General features: G+C 43.0%; 1 protein-coding gene across 1 annotated transcript in view; it reads left to right on the top strand.

Moving 5' to 3' along the window:
- cftr (CF transmembrane conductance regulator) overlaps positions 1-18,362 on the top strand; it is a 76,794-nt gene that overhangs the window by 4,665 nt on the left and 53,767 nt on the right. Inside the window, exons 3-5 of the mRNA XM_032548002.1 lie at positions 8,536-8,647; positions 15,034-15,249; positions 15,355-15,444. Coding sequence (XP_032403893.1) covers positions 8,536-8,647; positions 15,034-15,249; positions 15,355-15,444 — 418 coding nt within the window. The remainder of the gene's footprint in view (positions 1-8,535; positions 8,648-15,033; positions 15,250-15,354; positions 15,445-18,362) is intronic.

The following is an 18,362-nucleotide window of genomic DNA, read 5'->3' as shown; positions in this document are numbered from 1 at the left end:
TTACAGTAGCTGGCCACATGCCATCCTTTCTTCTGAACACATATAAAATATGGGCTGGCATTTGAAACCAAGTTAAACACAAACCAAACCTGTGTATGCCAACAAACAGCGAGGAAGTGGACGGAAGTTTTATTGATCTCATACTCCTGTTCTTTTTCCTTCTCACTCACCATTTCTCTTTCTTTCTTCAGTTTTATTTTTTTCTTCCTTGCAAAATATCAGACGTTAATTTATATTATACCTCAATGACAGGTTTCACTTAGCGTCAGCTGTTGGAACTATTAGTGGAAGAGGATTTTTTGACGTTTTACTTGCAAAAGGAACCGTCCTTTTGTCCAACAGTTCCAGATTGACCTCGTAGGATGACGACAAACCCTCCCCCCCCCCAAAAAAACATAATTTTGGAAGAGTTTTTCTTCCCTTTTAGAGTTATCAGATTTAGTTTTCAGTGTGCCGCGCATCGACCTTGGAATTTCTGGTCTCCCAGGGGCGCTTATCACCTGAGTGATGCCAACAGACTAGTTAATACAGATGGGTGTTTAAAAAGTCAACCTTAACAAATGTCAGTGTGCCCACGGGGTGATAAATGAGCATTGGTTGCTTTGTTTTTTTGGTTTTTCTTTTTTTTTGGTTTCAGTCTTCTAGATCGGCAAACATTGAGGACTCCTGAAATGTGTATTTACCCTCCGTAAAAGTGTGCTTTTTACTATCAGCCACTCAATCATCCTTTGTTTCGCTCAAGTTTTCAAGCCTTGTTGGAATGATTTACCTGAACAGGAACTAGAATATAGTAAAAGAAATTAAATAGATCTGAGTGCAACACATCTAGTATTTTTATCTCTGGAATCTCACCCAGGGGGCCATATAGGAGGGAAAAGTTAGGACAATTCCAAGGGCCCTTGACCAACAGGGCCCCCCCCACAAAATAGTTTGGTTTTTTTTGTTCATAGAAATATAAAAAATTGGGGGCCCCGTCAATTACAAAATTAATCATGTCACGTTTTTACAATATTTGTTTTTTGAGTAACTGAGATTGTGTGACATTGTCAAACATTTAGCATAGTTAGCTTAGCTACAGACTACTGTTTCCCTTCATTTCACTAGCATTTAATGAATGAAGGTAAAACAAAGTTACCAACATATTCATATATTTAACTTGTCCCTGTACCTTTTACCACACTTAAGAACAGGTGAGTCAGTCAGCAGCAGCTCTAACCCTCGATACCAGCATAACCTTTAACCCCTGTCCCAGTGAAAAAGGTGAGCAACACTGTGTCCAATGACAAGCTAGTTAGCATCATTCCAGGGAATCTATAGGGATTTCTCAGTGTCTTTGCTCTTTTTACAATTATACAACAAAAACAATATATATATTACTGACAGAAATTCAAACAATCTTTATATAATGGCAATAAAAAACAGCTTTCTGTCTGGACTGGGAGCAGTCCAAACAGTTTTAGGTTAGCATTTAAATTACAGATATATGTTGCCACGTCCCTCTTGACCTGTCCTGTCCTAAGAGAAATTAAAGCTGCAGGATGTAACTTTTATAAAAATATTTTTTTTTGCATATTTTTTAAAACTGTCATTAAATTGTGAAAGTATGGCATGAGAGATAATCTGTGAAAAATGTATTTCCTCTGCCTTCTGCCACTGCTATCTAGAAACAACCAATCAGAGGCAGGAGGCGGGTTTAAGCGCTGTCAATCACGATCTTATGTGGCTGCTCATCTTCTCTGTCTCTCTCTCTGTGCTATGCTGCAGCTAGCATAGCCTGTTGTGAATGCTCTGTCTAATTAGCATAGCTACCAATGATGGCAGATAAACGGTTTTCCTGTAACTATAAGTTTTTTCTCTGCCATTAACACTGCAGTGCGTGAGGTTGATTGACAGCACTAAGACTCTCCTCCTACTTCTGATTGGTTGTTTTGGTTGGAACATTGCATTACTTTAGCTAGCAATAGTAGTTCAGGGGAGGAAGTGGAGGAGATTGATTGTTTTCACAGATTATCTGTCTCATAACAAACTGTCAAGACATGGTGACAGCTTTAACAAATATGGAGAAAACATATTTTTTATTAAAGTTATATACTGCAGCCTGAATGAAATGCAACAACATAGCATTTTTTGAGAAGTCTGGATTGCTTTATGTATATTTTGCATGTTGCCTATGACTGTTACTCGTGAGGAGAGACATTTCAGTAATCTAAAACTAATTTAAAAAAATGTAAGCAGCCTATTTGCATACAGCATGCGAACTGCTGCGTGTAAAGTCCACTAGCGGTAAATATTGTGCTAGTATCAAAGAAAGCAAGGCAGTTGCAAACCTTTAAAATTTGGGTCGAATAGACTCAAGAAAGTGTAATACCGGGGGGGGGGGGGGGGGGGGGGGGGGGGGGGGGGGGGGGGGCAATTTATTTTTTTGTCATGGGGCCCAAGATTTTTATATTAATACTGTATACTTTGGTATTCAGAGAAGTTCATGGTTGCCTATGGCTTCAATAAACCCAAAACACCGCTCTCACGTCACCATGCTTGGCAGCTGGTATGTTGTGTTATGCTTCAGTAATCATGGCGGTGTATTATGGCCTCTATGGTATCATCTGTTCAAAACAAAAATAAATCTGAAGTTTGATGCTTTTCCAGATCCAGATTAGGATTACATCCACAATGTGTGGAACTAAATGTCATGGTCATGTATCCATGACCAGAATGACATTAGATTATGAAGGGCTAGAGAGTGTTTATGATCTGCCAATTCAGAGAGGGATTGTGATTTCATCTGTGGGAGACATTCTGTCTATTGTTGTCCTATCAACTTACACAGATTATACAGTTTTGTGTAACAATATTTGACATTCGCTTAGAAAGTTTTTGTGATCTAAATGCTTGTTTCCACTGAGTGAAATTGCAATAAAACCATGGTTCTATTTCATCCCTACTGACCGCCAGAGGGCGGTGCTGAATGCACTGAATGTTCCCTTCGCGCATGCGCCGTTCGAGTAATAATATCAACAGTCACACCTTGACATATCGGATGATCAATCAGAGGCTATATAACGTGACGTCACCCGAGGTTCTGTTCCTCTTTTCTTCTCGCGTGCGGTTCGCTTTGTATGGCATCGGCCTTTTGGATTTCTGGATCTTTCTCCGTCGTTGGACGCCCGACTGCCAGTTGGCCGGAGCAGCGGTGTATCGCCTCCTAGGGCTGCGACGGATCTTCGTTCAAGGTACTGTTTGTTGGAGATGACAACGTTTGCGCCTCCTCTCCCAATTCGCAGCTTATAACCACTGTGTTTGTACACATGTTGGAGTTTAGCTAACGGTGTTAGCCTTTCTAAGATTTGACATTTCGCTTTAATTGGTGACGGTAGCGTCTCGCCCCCTCTCCCAATTTTAGCCGACCTTATAAGCGGTTTGTTATTACTTTGATTGGTGACGGGAACCTTTTTGGCCCCCTCTCCCAGTTTTATTTGGATTTTCGTCCTGTCCGGCCATATCTCACGGCGTCAGCCCTCTTTTTCTTCACCTGAAGCTCTTCGTTTGCTGCTTTAATTGGCGATGGCAGCGTTTTCGTTCCCCTCTCCCAATTTTATATACATGTATTTCGTCCTGTATTTTGGACATCAGTCCCTTTGTTGCTATTTTACTGATTGGTGACGGTAGCGTTCTCCGCCCCCTCTCCCAATCTTGATTTGATTTTCATTCTATACTGGACGTAGCGGACCACGTCCGCTGTTTTTCTGTAATTAGTGACGGTAGCGTCTCGCGCCCCCTCCCAATTTCAGCCGATCTTGTGATCTTAGTTTTGTGTTTGGCTCACCTGACTCTTGTTTGCTGCTTTAATTGGTGACGGCAGCGTTTTCGCCCCCTCTCCCAGTTTTAGCAAACCTCCTGTTCGGAGTTCTGGGTTGGGCTGGGTGTTTCCCCTCCGTGTTTCTTTAATTGGTGACGGCAGCGTTCTCCGCCCCCTCTCCCAATCGTAGTCTGCTCTGTCTGCCTGTGGTTGGACTCGCTTCAGTTTTGGACATGATTAGCTCCCACTGTTGTGCGATTGCGGGGCTGTGCTTCAGGCAGATGATGGTCACGACCTGTGCCATGTCTGCCTTGGGCATGATCACCTGGTTGAGGCCCTTTCAGAAAATCCTTGCATGAACTGCAGCTACATGCCCCATGGAGTGAAAGTGGCTCGACTGGCCCAGTTACACCTCGAGTGTGGAAATGACCTTCCACCTTCTGGGCAGGTGGCCACTCCTAGGCGCTCTAAACGCAGGACTGAGGCCACAACCTCTGTGGCTCCTCCTAACAAGAAGCGAGCTAAGTCTGGTCAGGGTCTTTCCACAAGGGCTGAGCGATTGTCTACAGAGTTGGCGGAGATGAAATCACTTCTTTGGGCACCTCAGGTGGATGCTCCCATGACTGGGTTCTCTTTCCCAACTGTGCCAGTGTTAGCTGTGGAGGACGATGTGCTGTCTTTGGTTGCCTCTGCCTCTCCCATTGGGAATGAGGAGGAGGAGGCACAGACGTCTCTCGCTTCGGAGACTGGCTCACGCTCTTCGTCTCAGAGTGCGGCTAGTGGCTCAGGTGACAGTTCCATGCAGTACATCATGCATATGGCCTTGAGATTGCTGCAGCTGGATGTCCCGCAAGTGCTGGAGTCCGCTCCTGGCAGTGCCTTTTACAGGCGCGGACAAGCCCCTACTCCCTTTTCTGTCCCTCCATCAGAGGAGTACCTCAGGGAGTTGCATGCTTGTTGGCGGGACCCTAGAGCCTTTTCACGTCTCTCCACAGATGGTCGGGTGTTGGCAGCTATGCGTGATTCGGACAAGGCAGGCTTGGATCGTATGCCTGCGGTCGAACCTGCTGTTGCCTCGCTCATTGTGTCCCCAGATGAAGCCCTGCGTGATGATGTTCGGTGCCCGCGGGCTCCATGTCGCATTACAGATTGCTTCCTCTGTAAAGCGTATAATGCTGGAGCGCGTGCCGGCCACCTTGGCAATTCCTTGGCGCACCTCATGGTTGCCCTTTCTGCATCCCTTCAGAATACCAGTAGGGCAGATACAGCTATCGGCTTTAGCGACGCAGTGCTTCAGGCCTTTGCATTCATGACCAGAGAGCTTGGGTGCGTGATGTCCTTTCTAGTCCAGGCTCACCGACAGGTCTGGCTGGCTCAGTCCACATTGACTGAAACATGCCGCAGGACCCTCCACAGCGTTCCTGTGGTGCCAGGGGAGTTATTTGGTTCTGCTGCCTTGGAAGCCCTGCAACGAACTGTTCAGGCGCGACAGACTAGACAACAGCTTTCAGGCCTCAGCAGAGGTATGCCCCCTCCTCCTCATAATCTGGGGAGCCCATCAGCTGGCCCCAGCATTCGACCGCCGCCTCGGGGTTGTGATCGGCCTGGTGGGTTTTACCCTCGAGAGGTACAGCAGAGACCCAGCAAGAACATTCGTGTGCCGGTCCGTCAACCAACCAGGCACACCCTGGCCACAGACTTTGGTCGCTGTCCCCCCAGAGCCCCTATGGGTCGTGGGGAGAGAAAGTGAGGCTGCCATGCCAACCGTCGGATATTTTTCTCATCAGCAGCTCAGTTACTGGGCTGCTCTCACTGCGGATCCATGGGTAGTTGCCACTCTGAACCAATGGTTACCGGTTACATTTCCGACGGCAGCCTCGCATCTCACCCCCAGTCAGAGTGACCGTCATCACCTACCCGGTGAAATCTCAAGCCCTGGAGTAGGAGCTTTATGCCCTCCTGGCCAAGGGTGCAATCAAGGCAGTGGATCCTCTGCGGCAACCCAGAGGCTACTATTCAATGTATTTCCTCGTGCCAAAAAAGACAGGCGGATTTCGTCCCATTTTTGATCTCAGGGGACTCGATCAGTATTTAAAAGTCCTGCCATTTCACATGCTCGTGACGGCAGAGATTCTTTGGGCTGTGACAAAGGGAGAATGGTTTACATCAATTGACCTCACAGATGTGAGAGCGGAACATCGCCGCTTTCTCAGGTTTGCCTTGTGCCGGCTAATACGGAGCTGTGTCACGGGGTCTCATGGTGTCTTCTGGCCAGGAGGGATTTCCTGTCTCACTTGGGGGGTCGTATAGGGCGTCCCGATCCCCAACGCCTCCGGCTGTGGATGTGGCCACTGGGAGGCTTGACCAGCAGCTGACTGGGTGTTCAGATCCAGTCAGGCACACTATTTTGAGTGCCAGGACATTCTCCATTCGTCAACAATATGAAAACAGATGGCGTCTGTTTTCCCGGTGGTGTTCTGCCCGTAATGATGATCCGGTCACCTATGCGGCATCCACTATTTTGGAGTTTCTTCAGGCTCTTCTTGATAAGGGCTGCTCTCCTTCGACGCTTAAGGTATATGTAGCGGCTATATCATCTAGTCATGCTGACACTGATGGCTGTACAGTGGGGAGCCATAATCTGGTTTCTCTTTTTTTGCGTGGTGCTCGTAGACTGCACCTGCCAATTTTTCCGTGAGCACCAGTTTGGGACCTGTCCTTGGTCCTCAGTGCTCTGTGCCACCCTCCATTTGAACCTTTGGCTCAGGCAGACCTCAAATGGTTGTCATGCAAGACTGCTTTTTTGTTGGCTATTGTCTCAGCTAAGAGGGTCAGTGAGCTACATGCTCTTTCTGCCAGCCCACCATGTCTCAAATGGAGTTCAGATGGCTCTGGTGTTACCTTGTGGCCAAACCCGGCGTTTGTCCCTAAAGTGTTTTCTCATTCTCATTGTAACCAACCATTGAGATTGGTGCGTTTTCAGCCAACGTCAGGGAAACTGGTGATAGTTCTGAGTCACTGTGCCCAGTGAGGCCACTGAAAGCATATATTGCAGCCACTGCTGCTATAAGACGCTCAGACCAGTGTGTTATGGAGGCCCTAGATTAAGTTGTCCTCTGTCCACACAGCGTCTCTCCCATTGGATTGTGGATGTCATCTGCCATGCCTACGCTGCAGGGCGCCGCCCCCAACCAGTTGGCGTGAAGGCACACTCTACCAGGAGCGTTTCCACTTCCTGGTCAGCCTGGAGAGGAGTTTCACTGGAAGCTATATGTGCTGCTGCATCATGGGCTTCTCCGAGCACGTTCACTAGATTTTACAATGTGAATGTGGCCTCCTCCCATCCTCTGGACCAGGTCCTTTTACAAGGGTCCTCTGGGCCTTCTCAGTGAGGTATGTGCTCAGGATTCCTTGTGACATCGCTGGTACTAGTCATTCAGTGCTTTCAGCACCGCCCTCTGGCTGTCAGTAGGTATGAAATAGAACGAAAGTTACGTATGTAACTACGGTTCTATGAATCCCGGCTGACCGCCAGAGATTCTCTGTCACTCAGAATCCTTGCATTTTGCGAGAAGATTCTGTAGGAACACAGCGGATGACGTCACGCTATATAGACTCTGGTTGATCATCTGATATGTCACAGGTGTGACTCTGTTGATATTATTACTCGAACGGCGCATGAGCGAAGGGAACATTCAGTGCTTTCAGCACCGCCCTCTGGCAGTCATCCGGGATTCATAGAACCGTAGTTACATACGTAACTTTCGTTTTATTTTACTTCTAAAAATTTGCAGTATTATGTTTTTACTATGGCCAGGAATTTGACTTAATGCATGTTAATTAATTGCATAGATTTTAAAATGTTAAAAAATTTAGAGCCATTAGTCACTTTTTCTTTCTTTTTTTTTCAAACAAAAGTTCAGAGCGGAACCTTTGAATTAGTGTGTTTCTGGTACACTTGTAAATCTGAGGCGCAACAGCCACAAATAACAGCACTGGATGACAAAGCTTTTTTTTTTTTTTCGTCCCAGAGGGTGTTCACTGTTGCTTAAAAAAAACAATCTAATTGCAAAAGACTGTCATTGTGTTAGTTAGCCCATCAGTGAAGCTGTTCAAGCCTAAAATAGCATCTCAATGCTAAACATGTAGCAGCATCACAGACGTCCCCAATGCTAACGTCTTGTTTCTGAAGAAGTTCCATGAGTGATCAGGAGTTCCTGAATCACTGGAAAGCTGAATGGATAAAACAGCACTTTGCAACATTCTGACGGCGTAATAGCTTATAACATTAAAAACAATAAATATCTTTGCTGTTGACCTCTTATGACTTTTTATTCAATAATTTAGTAGCAAAAAGGGTTTTTGAAATCAAAACACTGCTTTTGTGGTCAATATATAGTTTCCAATTAAAATACAATTAATTAATTACAGAACCTGCAATTACCTCTATTAAACATTTTAATTGAATTCTACCACAAATTTTTTACCATATTGTCCACTTTTGTTTCTAAACAAATTTGCTTACCTGTGTTGCACTGGAAGGCCAATATCATCAAGCTACAACCAGTACATGTCAGTAGATCTTGTTGAACAGATTCCTAAAACAAGTTTCTTTCTTTTTTCTTCACAAAAGTAGTAGTAAACAAATAGCAACCAGAGACAAACTTTGCTGCTATTTGTCTGGTAGGCATATTGTTCTACTGCTGTTTAACTGTGCTGTAACTCTGCCCATCCTGTAGGGAATGGGACAAAGAGGTGGTGCTGGCCAAAGGCAGGCCCAAGCTGCTGAAAGCACTGGCGCGATGCTTCTTCCTCCCGTTCGCCTTCTTCGGTGTCCTCCTCTATTTCGGGGTGAGTTTTGTTTGCCTGTAGATGTTTCTTATCACCGATGGTAAATACTGTGCAAACTCTATTCCTTAAAAATGCTGCAAATTTAAAATGTGACACAAGTACCAGATCATCTAGCTTTTGGGTTTTATTGCACTTGAAAAAACATGTTTCAGAAAGTGTGTTGATGTTTATTGCCTCTTCCAGTTTCTATAATTTATGGTTCAGTGAAGGGGTTTTTTTGCAGCGTGGTGTTTTTTTCTAACTGGGACGGGTATGTACACGCTTCCACTCTGATCTCATGGGGAGTGAACTGGATGGATTTACAACCCATTGTTTCAAAGTGAACACACAGTGAAGGCTGGAGAAAACATTATATAGCATTCTAAGTTTTCAAGGAAATAATTTTTATATTAATGCTTTTTATATAATATATATTTAACCTTTGTCACCAACCCACATTTTGTTTTGTGTCCCCAAAACATTAGTACATTAGTGGAATTCCCCAATGTTACTAAGGCCCAATGTTTCAAGAAATGGCTAATTCATAGTAATTATTATATATTTTCTGGCTTTGCAGCAGCTTTAAGATATTTAAACTCTTGTGCAGTTGTTTATAGATCATTAGGAGTCACGTTGTTTTAAAGTTTGAATAATTATCCTTCTTTTGTTGAACTATCCGTGTGTGTGCTCTTTTCTCTGTTGTTTGCTTCATAAGACCATCTTTAAATATCAGTTCATTCAAAAATATGATTAAGCCTATTTCAAATGTTTTTCAAGAACAATATTTATGTTTGTGGCGCTATGCCATCAGTCCTACAGTTACCTAAAAAAAAGTAATGAATAGGTCTTTTATCACGATCATGAGCAATAGCACCTAAAATCAATAAAATTCTAAGTCCATATGACCCATTCCTAATATGCTATGTTGCCAACTTTCACTGCAAATAAAGCTTTAAGTTAATCTCTTAAGACTAAAATTCTTGCCCATTCTTCTTTACATTATACCTGCTATGACAGTTTTTGCCATGATCTGTGTTTTTTCTGTGTTCATTTTGAGTTCTTTGTGTGCTTTCTGAGTCCTTTGAGTCTCTGTGCTGTCCTGTCCTCTTGATTGTTTCCCAGGTGTGTCTCATTCCCCGATTACCTTCTGTGTATTTAGTGTCACCTGTGCCTCTGTGTCGTTGTCGGGTCCTCGTCTCACTTGGCGTCCTGTCCCTGTCGTCCGTGTGCCCAGTCTCTCTTCTCATCCTTCGTGTACCGGTTGCTACCGGCGTCGAGCCCAGGCTTCCGCTCGGCCTTGCTGCCGGATTTTGGATTTGATGGACTGAGTAATGTTTGGACATTCTTCATTAAAAACATTTATTTCTTCACATCCTGGGTCTCCCGCCTGTTGCCTTCACCACCTCACACCGTTTCATGACAGTTTTCAAGTGTAACCACAGGACCTTAGTTTAGGTCTGAACTTTGACTGGACCTGTGGCTCTGGATGTATATTTAGGGTCTTTGGCGTGCTGGAAGGTGAACTTCCTCTCTCGTGCCACGGACGGATTTATTTCCATGATTTCCTGTACTTAGCTCCATCCAACTCCTCATTCATCATTCCATCAGCTGCCATATTTTTTTTATTTTCGGATTATGGACTACAGCGATGTGTTTGTGATAAGGTTGTTAAGACAAAATGTGTAAAAGCTCCAGGATATGAATGATTTTGTTGGTACAGCACATTTTATTTAGAGGGGCAGTATGCAACTTTTATAAAAAAAAAGTATGTTTTTACATATTTCTTAAAACTGTCACCATGTTGTTACAGCATGCAATGAGACAGATAATCTGTGAAAAGATCAAGCTCCTCCACCTCCTCCCTGAGCTGCTGTTGCCGTCTGAAGAAATGCGCCGCTGTTAACCAAAAACAACCAATCAGAGCCAGAGGGAGGTTCTTAGCGCTGTCAATCATCCTCATGTACTTGCTGCTACATGTTCTGATGGCGGAGAAGCCACTTAGCGTTGCAGGAAAACCATTTATCTGCTGTGATCAGTGGCCATGCTTACTACATTGCCAGTGATTGACAGTTCTAAGCCCCGTCTCCTTGCTCTGATTGGTTGTTTCTAGATTGCTCTGGAGCACTTCGAGAAGGCAGAGCAGCTCAATTTTTAGACATACAGTATTATCTGTCTCATAACATAGTGTCAATGACTTTTCTTTGTTTTCTTTTTTAATGATAAAAGTTATATACTACAGTTTTAACTGCCAAGCAGTTAAAATATGTATATTTCCTCCAACTGCAGATTTTCAGTTGAATTAAAATGATCAAACTTGGTGTCACGCCACTGTGGCTCCACTACTGAGAACTTGTTTGTTTTGTGTCAAGCTTGTTGTAAGATATTTAAACTCTTGTGCAACTCTTGTGTATTGGTCTAGACAAGACCAATAACGCTACAGTGGAGCAACATCTGAAGATGACAGGCATGTTGTACTGCAGTGTCATTGTCCCAGATATACGAGGGGGACAGGGCATCAGCTACTGGGTGACTTTGTACAGTGGGAGCTGGTTGTCTGGACAACAGGAATGCTTGTTAGAGTCACAGAGGACACTGTGGGAATACAAAGCTGTTCTGAAAGGAGTTGATTCAAGTCAACTCATTTTTGCTCAGTTATCCTGTAGACAAATTAATTGTTGATCCTGGTGTCTGAGTGGATTATGAGTCATCCTTTTTTAACTGACATTTTTTAATGAGTGAAGACAGTTTCAGTAATATCACAAAGAGAAAAGGGAGTTTTCTTATTTTGTACCTATAATTCTTTAAAAAGTTCCCTGTTCATACAGAAAAAATGATTCTTCATTTAAGTCCTTGCATATTTTATTGCAAATGATATTGTACCTTAAGGCATTGCCAAATACAGTTGTCTCTTGTTAAAGGATTATGTTATTAAAAAGTTCATTTACACATTATATAGATTAATTACACAGAGAATGCTGTTTTCAAGCATTTATGTTAATTATGATGGTTTTTTGCTAACAGCTAATTAAAACAACATTTAAAGTTAGAATATTACATCAAACCAATAAAAACATTTTAATACGGAAATAAGGGCTTCATGAACAACATGTTGAATAAAGGTTGCTGTTTTCAAAATGTGTTTTTAATCTGACAAACAAGCCTCATGTGAGTGCTTATGCTAATTTACTGAGATGTAGCTGCACTGTAGGTATGCTAACTCTTTATGCATTGGTTTGTGGCATTGACAAAAAAGTCAAGCAATTTTATTTGTGTTGCACATTTTCAACAGTGAGGCAATTCAAAACAGTAACCCCCCCCCCTCAAGGGCGGCTACCAGACGCCCAAAAAACAAGTGCGTACAAAAACACAACAAGGGTGGGCAGAGGGGCGCTGGACGGGGGGCCAGAGTCTTAAACAACAAAAAGCAACCCAACAGAGTGGGTGGAGGCACAGGAAGGGCCAGGAGTCCAGAAACACAAAACAAAATCCTGCGTTTCCGAGAGGTTGGGTGGAAACGCAGGAGGCGGAATCCATGGGGGAGGTTCTGCAGGCGTCCGCGGCGCCGAAGGCGGGAACCATGGGGGAGGTCCGCGGCGCTGAAGATGGCAACGAAGAGTCTTGGGAACCGCCCAGAGGCGGCGACGAGGAGTCTCGGGAGAGGCACAAGGAGGCGGGGTCTCGAGAGGAGCACTAAGAGTCGGGGTCTCGGGAGGAGCTCTAAGAGGCGGGGTCTTGGGAGGAGCACTAAGAGGCGGGGTCTTGGGAGGAGCACTAAGAGGCGGGGTCTTGGGAGGAGCACTAAGAGGCGGGGTCTCGGGAGGAGCACTAGGGGGACACTCAGAGGGAACACAGGGATCACTAGGGAGCAACGAGGGAACATAGGGACCACTAGAGGGCGTCAAAGGAACACAAGGGAGCTCGGGGGAAACACTAGGAAGCTCAGAGGAACTAGGAACTGGTTTGTGAATAAAAACATAGGTCTGATGCTGACGTTAGAAAAACAGTTTCTATTTATACTTTCATAATTGTCCTTGCAATAGCGAGACAAAACCCGCCTTGCCCCTAAACACAGAAATGCTTCAGCTGCAGAGAAAACTTCTGACTTTAACTTCATCATTCTGCTAAAGGCCCGGTTCACTACAGGCAGGCAGAGTCGGTCCACTAACAGATATAAAGAATGTCTGTCTTTATCAGACGTCCTGATATAAGACACGGTACCGACTGTCACCTCGAGTCGCAACGCAGCTCAAAGCCCCAATACCACCTGGTACCATCTACTGACTGCTCGCTCTGCTTCTCCTTAACGTTTCTACCAGGCGGTTTAAAGCCGCTGCTGACGGGATCTGGGCTGGAGGTTCGCAGCTGTAAATAGAAGTTATTGCAGAACCTCAAGTGTTAAAGGAAGATTCGGCCCAGAGCATTTAGAGTTCACAAAATAAACATCAGAGAAAATATTGTAGCAATAATTAGAACCGCAGCAAAAAGCCAAACATGCCACAATGAAATGAATCAAAATGTCTCCAAAGCATCGGCGGACTGACGGGGGCTACCGGGGGATTCCAGGTAGATTCCAGGTAGATTCCAGAGATGCGCATCGCAGCGGCTGTTCATGCAGGACCGGCCCAAGGTAATTATGGGGCCTTAGACAGAACCCCCCTCCCTCCGGAACCCGTCCTACTAAGAACCTCAGCATCACTAACATGTTTAAATATAGATAAGGTGAATCTGTGAGAGGGAGACCAGGTTTATTGGCCAAGTTTAAAATCAATCACTGATTATTGGTTATTTGCTGTGATGTATTTGTGAACAAACCCAATTCAAACACAAAGATTACACCATATTGTAGCCATGGTAACACAACAATCAAACTATCAAGATGATTCTTTAAACTTTTACAAAGTAAACTTCCTAATTAAATCCTAAATGTACTATTTATTTTTCTCAGCTGAATGCATTAATAAAATGTAATAACATGTCATTCTCTATAAATGATGCTACAGGTTTAGATCGATGGTCTGTTACAATTAAACCATTTCTAGGGGCCCCTGAGTGTCTGGAGGCCCCTGAATGTCTGGAGGCCCCTGAATGGCCCCTACCAGCAGCTACTGAGTTTTCTTTGCCTTGATATCCCAGTCTTATAATTCTAGGTCTTAGAGGTGCTAACATCAAACTATTATATAGAGTTAAAAACCCCTTTGAGCTTTTTGATCTATAAATCAGTCTGCAGCCAGGTTGTTGTAGAGGTTAAATAGATATTATTAGGGCTTAATTAGTAAAATGGCAGCAAATTAGCTTATTTCATATCTTCATAACCAGAGACTTTCTCTCCTCTGGTCTGTTTAACAGCTACAGTCTCAGATCAGCTCAGCCCTCCAGGACTGTCAGCAGCAGAAACAGAAACTTTATACCTGCTGGTGAAAATATAGACTATATTTGCTTTGCATTTCCCCGCATGATGGCAGTGATACAGTAAGATCCAATTAAATTCTTGATTAATATGGGTTGTTATGTTGTTGTACTGTGTTTTTGTTCAAGTTGCCCCTTTTTTAGATTTGAGCCCCTGCCCCTCCAAAGGTCTCTGCATGGCCCTGCTCTAGATATACCTGAAGTAATAGATGATGCTGAAACATCCACACATTTATCTGTTCTAAGCATCTGTTCAGTGCTGTGATGGATTCAAAGTCACCTGATGACATGTAGAGCTGTGTATGATCTGCATAACTAATCTAATATTTTTTTTATAGCCTCAAATATTGGGAGCATGTAGATATCAAATAGGAGGGGAACCATTATGGACCTTTGGGGTACCCCACATGTGATTTTTGTCCTACTGATACAAGGAAGTCCCTGTTCTTTAGGTAAGATTTGGACCAGTTAAGTTCTGTACCAGAGAGTCCAACCTAGCTCTCCAGTTTCTGATAATGTCCAACCAGCTTTTCACAGGTTTTTCACTCATATTTTCATCATAAATTTTGGGCACAGAGCTCCAAGTCTTTTAGGTTGAAAGGCCTTCTAGGCCTAATCTTTTGTTCTCTCTACAAATTCTCTATCATATTCATGTCAGGACTCTGACTGGATCACTCCAGAGTGTTAATAAAAGCTGAGGTATGGAAAAACATGTTGGTAAAAGAAAAAAAGAGTTGATTGTCAAATTAAACTGGTGGTTTTGAATGTAGGTTTCACTGCAGCCTCTAATACCCTAAATGAAAACACTGGAGATGACGGAAAATGTAAAACCCTGGACAATAGACAGACTTTGTGAGTTGAGTGTATCTTTCAACCTTGATATTAATCAATAATCAATCTCAATCATCAGATCAAGGATCTCTATTTCACACTGGTATGTTTGAGGCAAAATAAGCGACAGTAAAATGTTGACGTGTCGATGTGTCATCTTTCCTTTGCAGGAGGCATCCAAGACTGTGCAGCCTCAGCTTTCAGGTCGCATTATCGCTTCCTTTGACCCCTTCCATGCTCCGGAGCGAAGTCAGGGGTACTACCTGGCCCTGGGGCTCGGCCTCCTCTTCACTGCTCGCTTCATCCTGCTGCAGCCCGCAATCTACGGCCTGCATCACCTCGGCATGCAGATTCGCATTGCCCTCTTCAGCCTCATATACAAAAAGGCATGAGAAGGAGATTCCAGTAATCCTTCAGTGTGACAAACCTTCCTTCCAAATTCACTTATGATCGTTGAATTTCAACTAGCCCTCAATTTTTACTTTTTTCAGACACTCAAGCTGTCCAGTAGGGTGTTGGATAAGATCAGTACCGGGCAGCTCGTCAGTCTCATGTCTGCCCACCTCAACAAGCTGGATGAGGTAGGAGAAAAGAAGGCTGCACTTGAAATAGAAACCATTGAAACATCCACTCGTGTTAGAGTTTGGATCATTGCTTACTGTATTTAAATCCAGCCTAAATGTAAAAGTTGACAACAGGTCAACAGGTATCATCTTTATTATGACACCCAGCTGTTATCTGTTTTCTGAGAATGAGAGGACACAACACCGAGTCAATCAAGTGTTGGTCCATAAACGTTGCGTCATGTAACCAACTTAACAGGTTGGAAAATAAATGCGAGGCTATGCTAAACAGCTGAAGGGTATGCACAAGTGTGTGTGCTGTCACCTGTGTTGTTGGGGTGTCACCTGGACGTTGAATGTAGAAACACTCTGCAATCTGCTTCAGGGCAATTATCACCTAGCTCACATGTGGCCAACCCAATACAAAGGTGCTGAGTTACGGGGTGTGCGTGTGTGTGCATGCGTGCGGGTGCGTGTGTGTGTGTGGGTGTATGGTGGTGTGCCTGATTAATGAAAGGAGGAAACTTACAAGTAAATGGATAACAGGGCGCTCCATGAACTGAGAACTGGGTGCTTCACCTGTAATACAGGTGAGATTCAGCAGAAAGGAACTGATGAAAGTGGATTCTTGAAATGTGAGAGTTGTCGCGCTTCACCGCGCTGCTTTTGTCGCTTTATTTATTGTGAATAGTCATGCATCACACATACAGTCCTGCAGGCACTTCTAAAATCATTGCATACATTTCAGCCTGGAATTCACTTTTTAAAATGGGAGGAGGGATTTCTTCCTTACATGTTTCACATAGGGGTATGGCTTATAAGCTTGACTGATACTGTCTCATGATCAGCTCTAATTTGTTGTCTTCTTCTGCCTTCCTGGTTGTCATTTTAGCTGCTCTCTTTTTTCTCTCTCAAAGGGCTTAAAGGCAGAACATCGTTATTTGTAAGAATAGAAAAATATTCAGGAAGAAATGGTACCACTTGAAAGAGTGACTCCAGATAAATTCCTAAATAGTTAAATTCATCAGAGATAATCTGAATACAGTGCTGTAATTTGTTGCCTCTTTCCCCAACTCTTTTGGGTTGCATCTTTAATCCCTCTTGCCTCTGTTTCTTCTTTCTCCTTCGTCTGTATCTGAGGTTTTTTTTTTAGAAGCACTTTGTTTCTATGGAGGACTGATGCTGCCAAAACAAACAGAAAGAAAAAAAGGCTTGATGAAATGACAAATCCAAAAAAATTAAAAATAAAAGTGTTCCCAACTTAGAGCTCAGATCTTGATGTTAAAATAAAATAAAATAGAAATAAATCTTCCTCCCACAGTTCAAAAACATGACTGTCAGGTAAATTGGTCTCTAAATTCTCCCTAGGTGTGTGCATGGTTGTTTGTCCTGTCTGTCTCTGCGACAGACTGGTGACCTGTCCAGGGTGACCCCGCCTCTCGCCCAAAACGTTCGCTGGAGATAGGCACGAGCACCCCTCCTGACCCCACTGGGGACAAGGGTGTACAGAAAATGGATGGATGGATAGAAATAAATCTGACTCTGACTTCTCCTCCCCCTTTGTTTAAATCCTATTAAAAGCCAGAAGGAATGGACAAAACAGAACATGAGGAAACGAAAAAAGTAAAGTTCATTATTTCTCAAAAATGACGAGCTGTTGTAAAAGTTTCTTTTGGCCAAGTTGTGGTTTCCAAATGACTCAACCATCTTCACTGCATTAAACAAGTCTCACCAAAAATCTTACAGGCATAGACAATCTGAATGAAATAATTAGTTCATCTTTATTGAAGTCCATTCAGTTCTTTTCATTAAGTACATATACTCATATTGTTATATAGATAGATTTGCGCTGTATTGTGCTGCTTCACTTTTGATTGGTGTAAATAAAATGAAAGCTCCAAAACCACCTATCAGTTTTCTACAGAAATATCTCTGTAGTAGTAGCCTTAAAAAAATAAAGCTGCCTTAAAATATATGCACACTGTGTGTTATTAAAATACATACTAATAAAAATAAGAGCAAATGAAATAATAAAAAAGTCTTGAAAACAAGTTCTGGCTGTAAAAACTTATGGCCAAGTGTTGTTTTGTGACACATTTTTACATTAGCTGTTTTATATGTTTCTGCACTGCATTGTGGAACAATTGAAACAATTTTCATGAGTTTTAAAGACTAGTATTAGTAATACTTTAAATGTATGCACATTTATGTTGTGAGTCTGTACTTTGCTGGTGCTCTTTAATTGCTTTCTTTCATTTTCTCTGAAATGTTGAAAATCTACTTCTAGGCCAAACCCTGCTGGTTCTAATCTTAATGCTTGTCGTTAGTCACAGTTTGTGATTATTGTCAAAGCCACATGTTAGAGACAGAGGGGAGTTTTCTCACAGCATCCCCAAAATGTTGTAATCTGTTGAACTATTCTCCATCATGGCAGAAAATCATGGGCTTTCGATGTGGGTTGCGGGCTTTGATACGGTGCATTTGGTGGACGTTTTAATCTCACCTGGTGTTAGTGAAAGTGTTTCTCAGTAGAACTGGGATAAAGTATTCCTGGTTCACACAAATTTTCCATGATATTGCTTTCCTATAATTCAGTTTGTGCTGTTCTTGGATAATATATATATATATATATATATATATATATATATATATATATATATAGTACAGACCAAAAGTTTGGACACAACTGTGTGTCCAAACGTTTGGTCTGAACTGTATATATATATCAATGCAAAAACATTTTAATGTTCACTTTATATGAAAGCTTTTTTATTTAAAAATAGATGTTTAGGTTGTTGATTTGATTGTTCAGTTTTTGTTTCAGTTTTTTTTATTCAAAGATTCCTCCCTCACACGGGGTATAAAAGCAACAGCAATGTGCCTCTTTGCTCTCATTGAACATTACTCTGTGTGTGTGCACGCATGTGTGTGTTTGC

The sequence above is a fragment of the Xiphophorus hellerii genome, chromosome 2, assembly GCF_003331165.1.
Source record: "Xiphophorus hellerii strain 12219 chromosome 2, Xiphophorus_hellerii-4.1, whole genome shotgun sequence".
Lineage (NCBI taxonomy): Eukaryota > Metazoa > Chordata > Actinopteri > Cyprinodontiformes > Poeciliidae > Xiphophorus > Xiphophorus hellerii.
The sequence above is the reverse complement of the archived record's forward strand: the minus strand, read 5'-3'. Positions and strand labels throughout refer to the sequence as shown.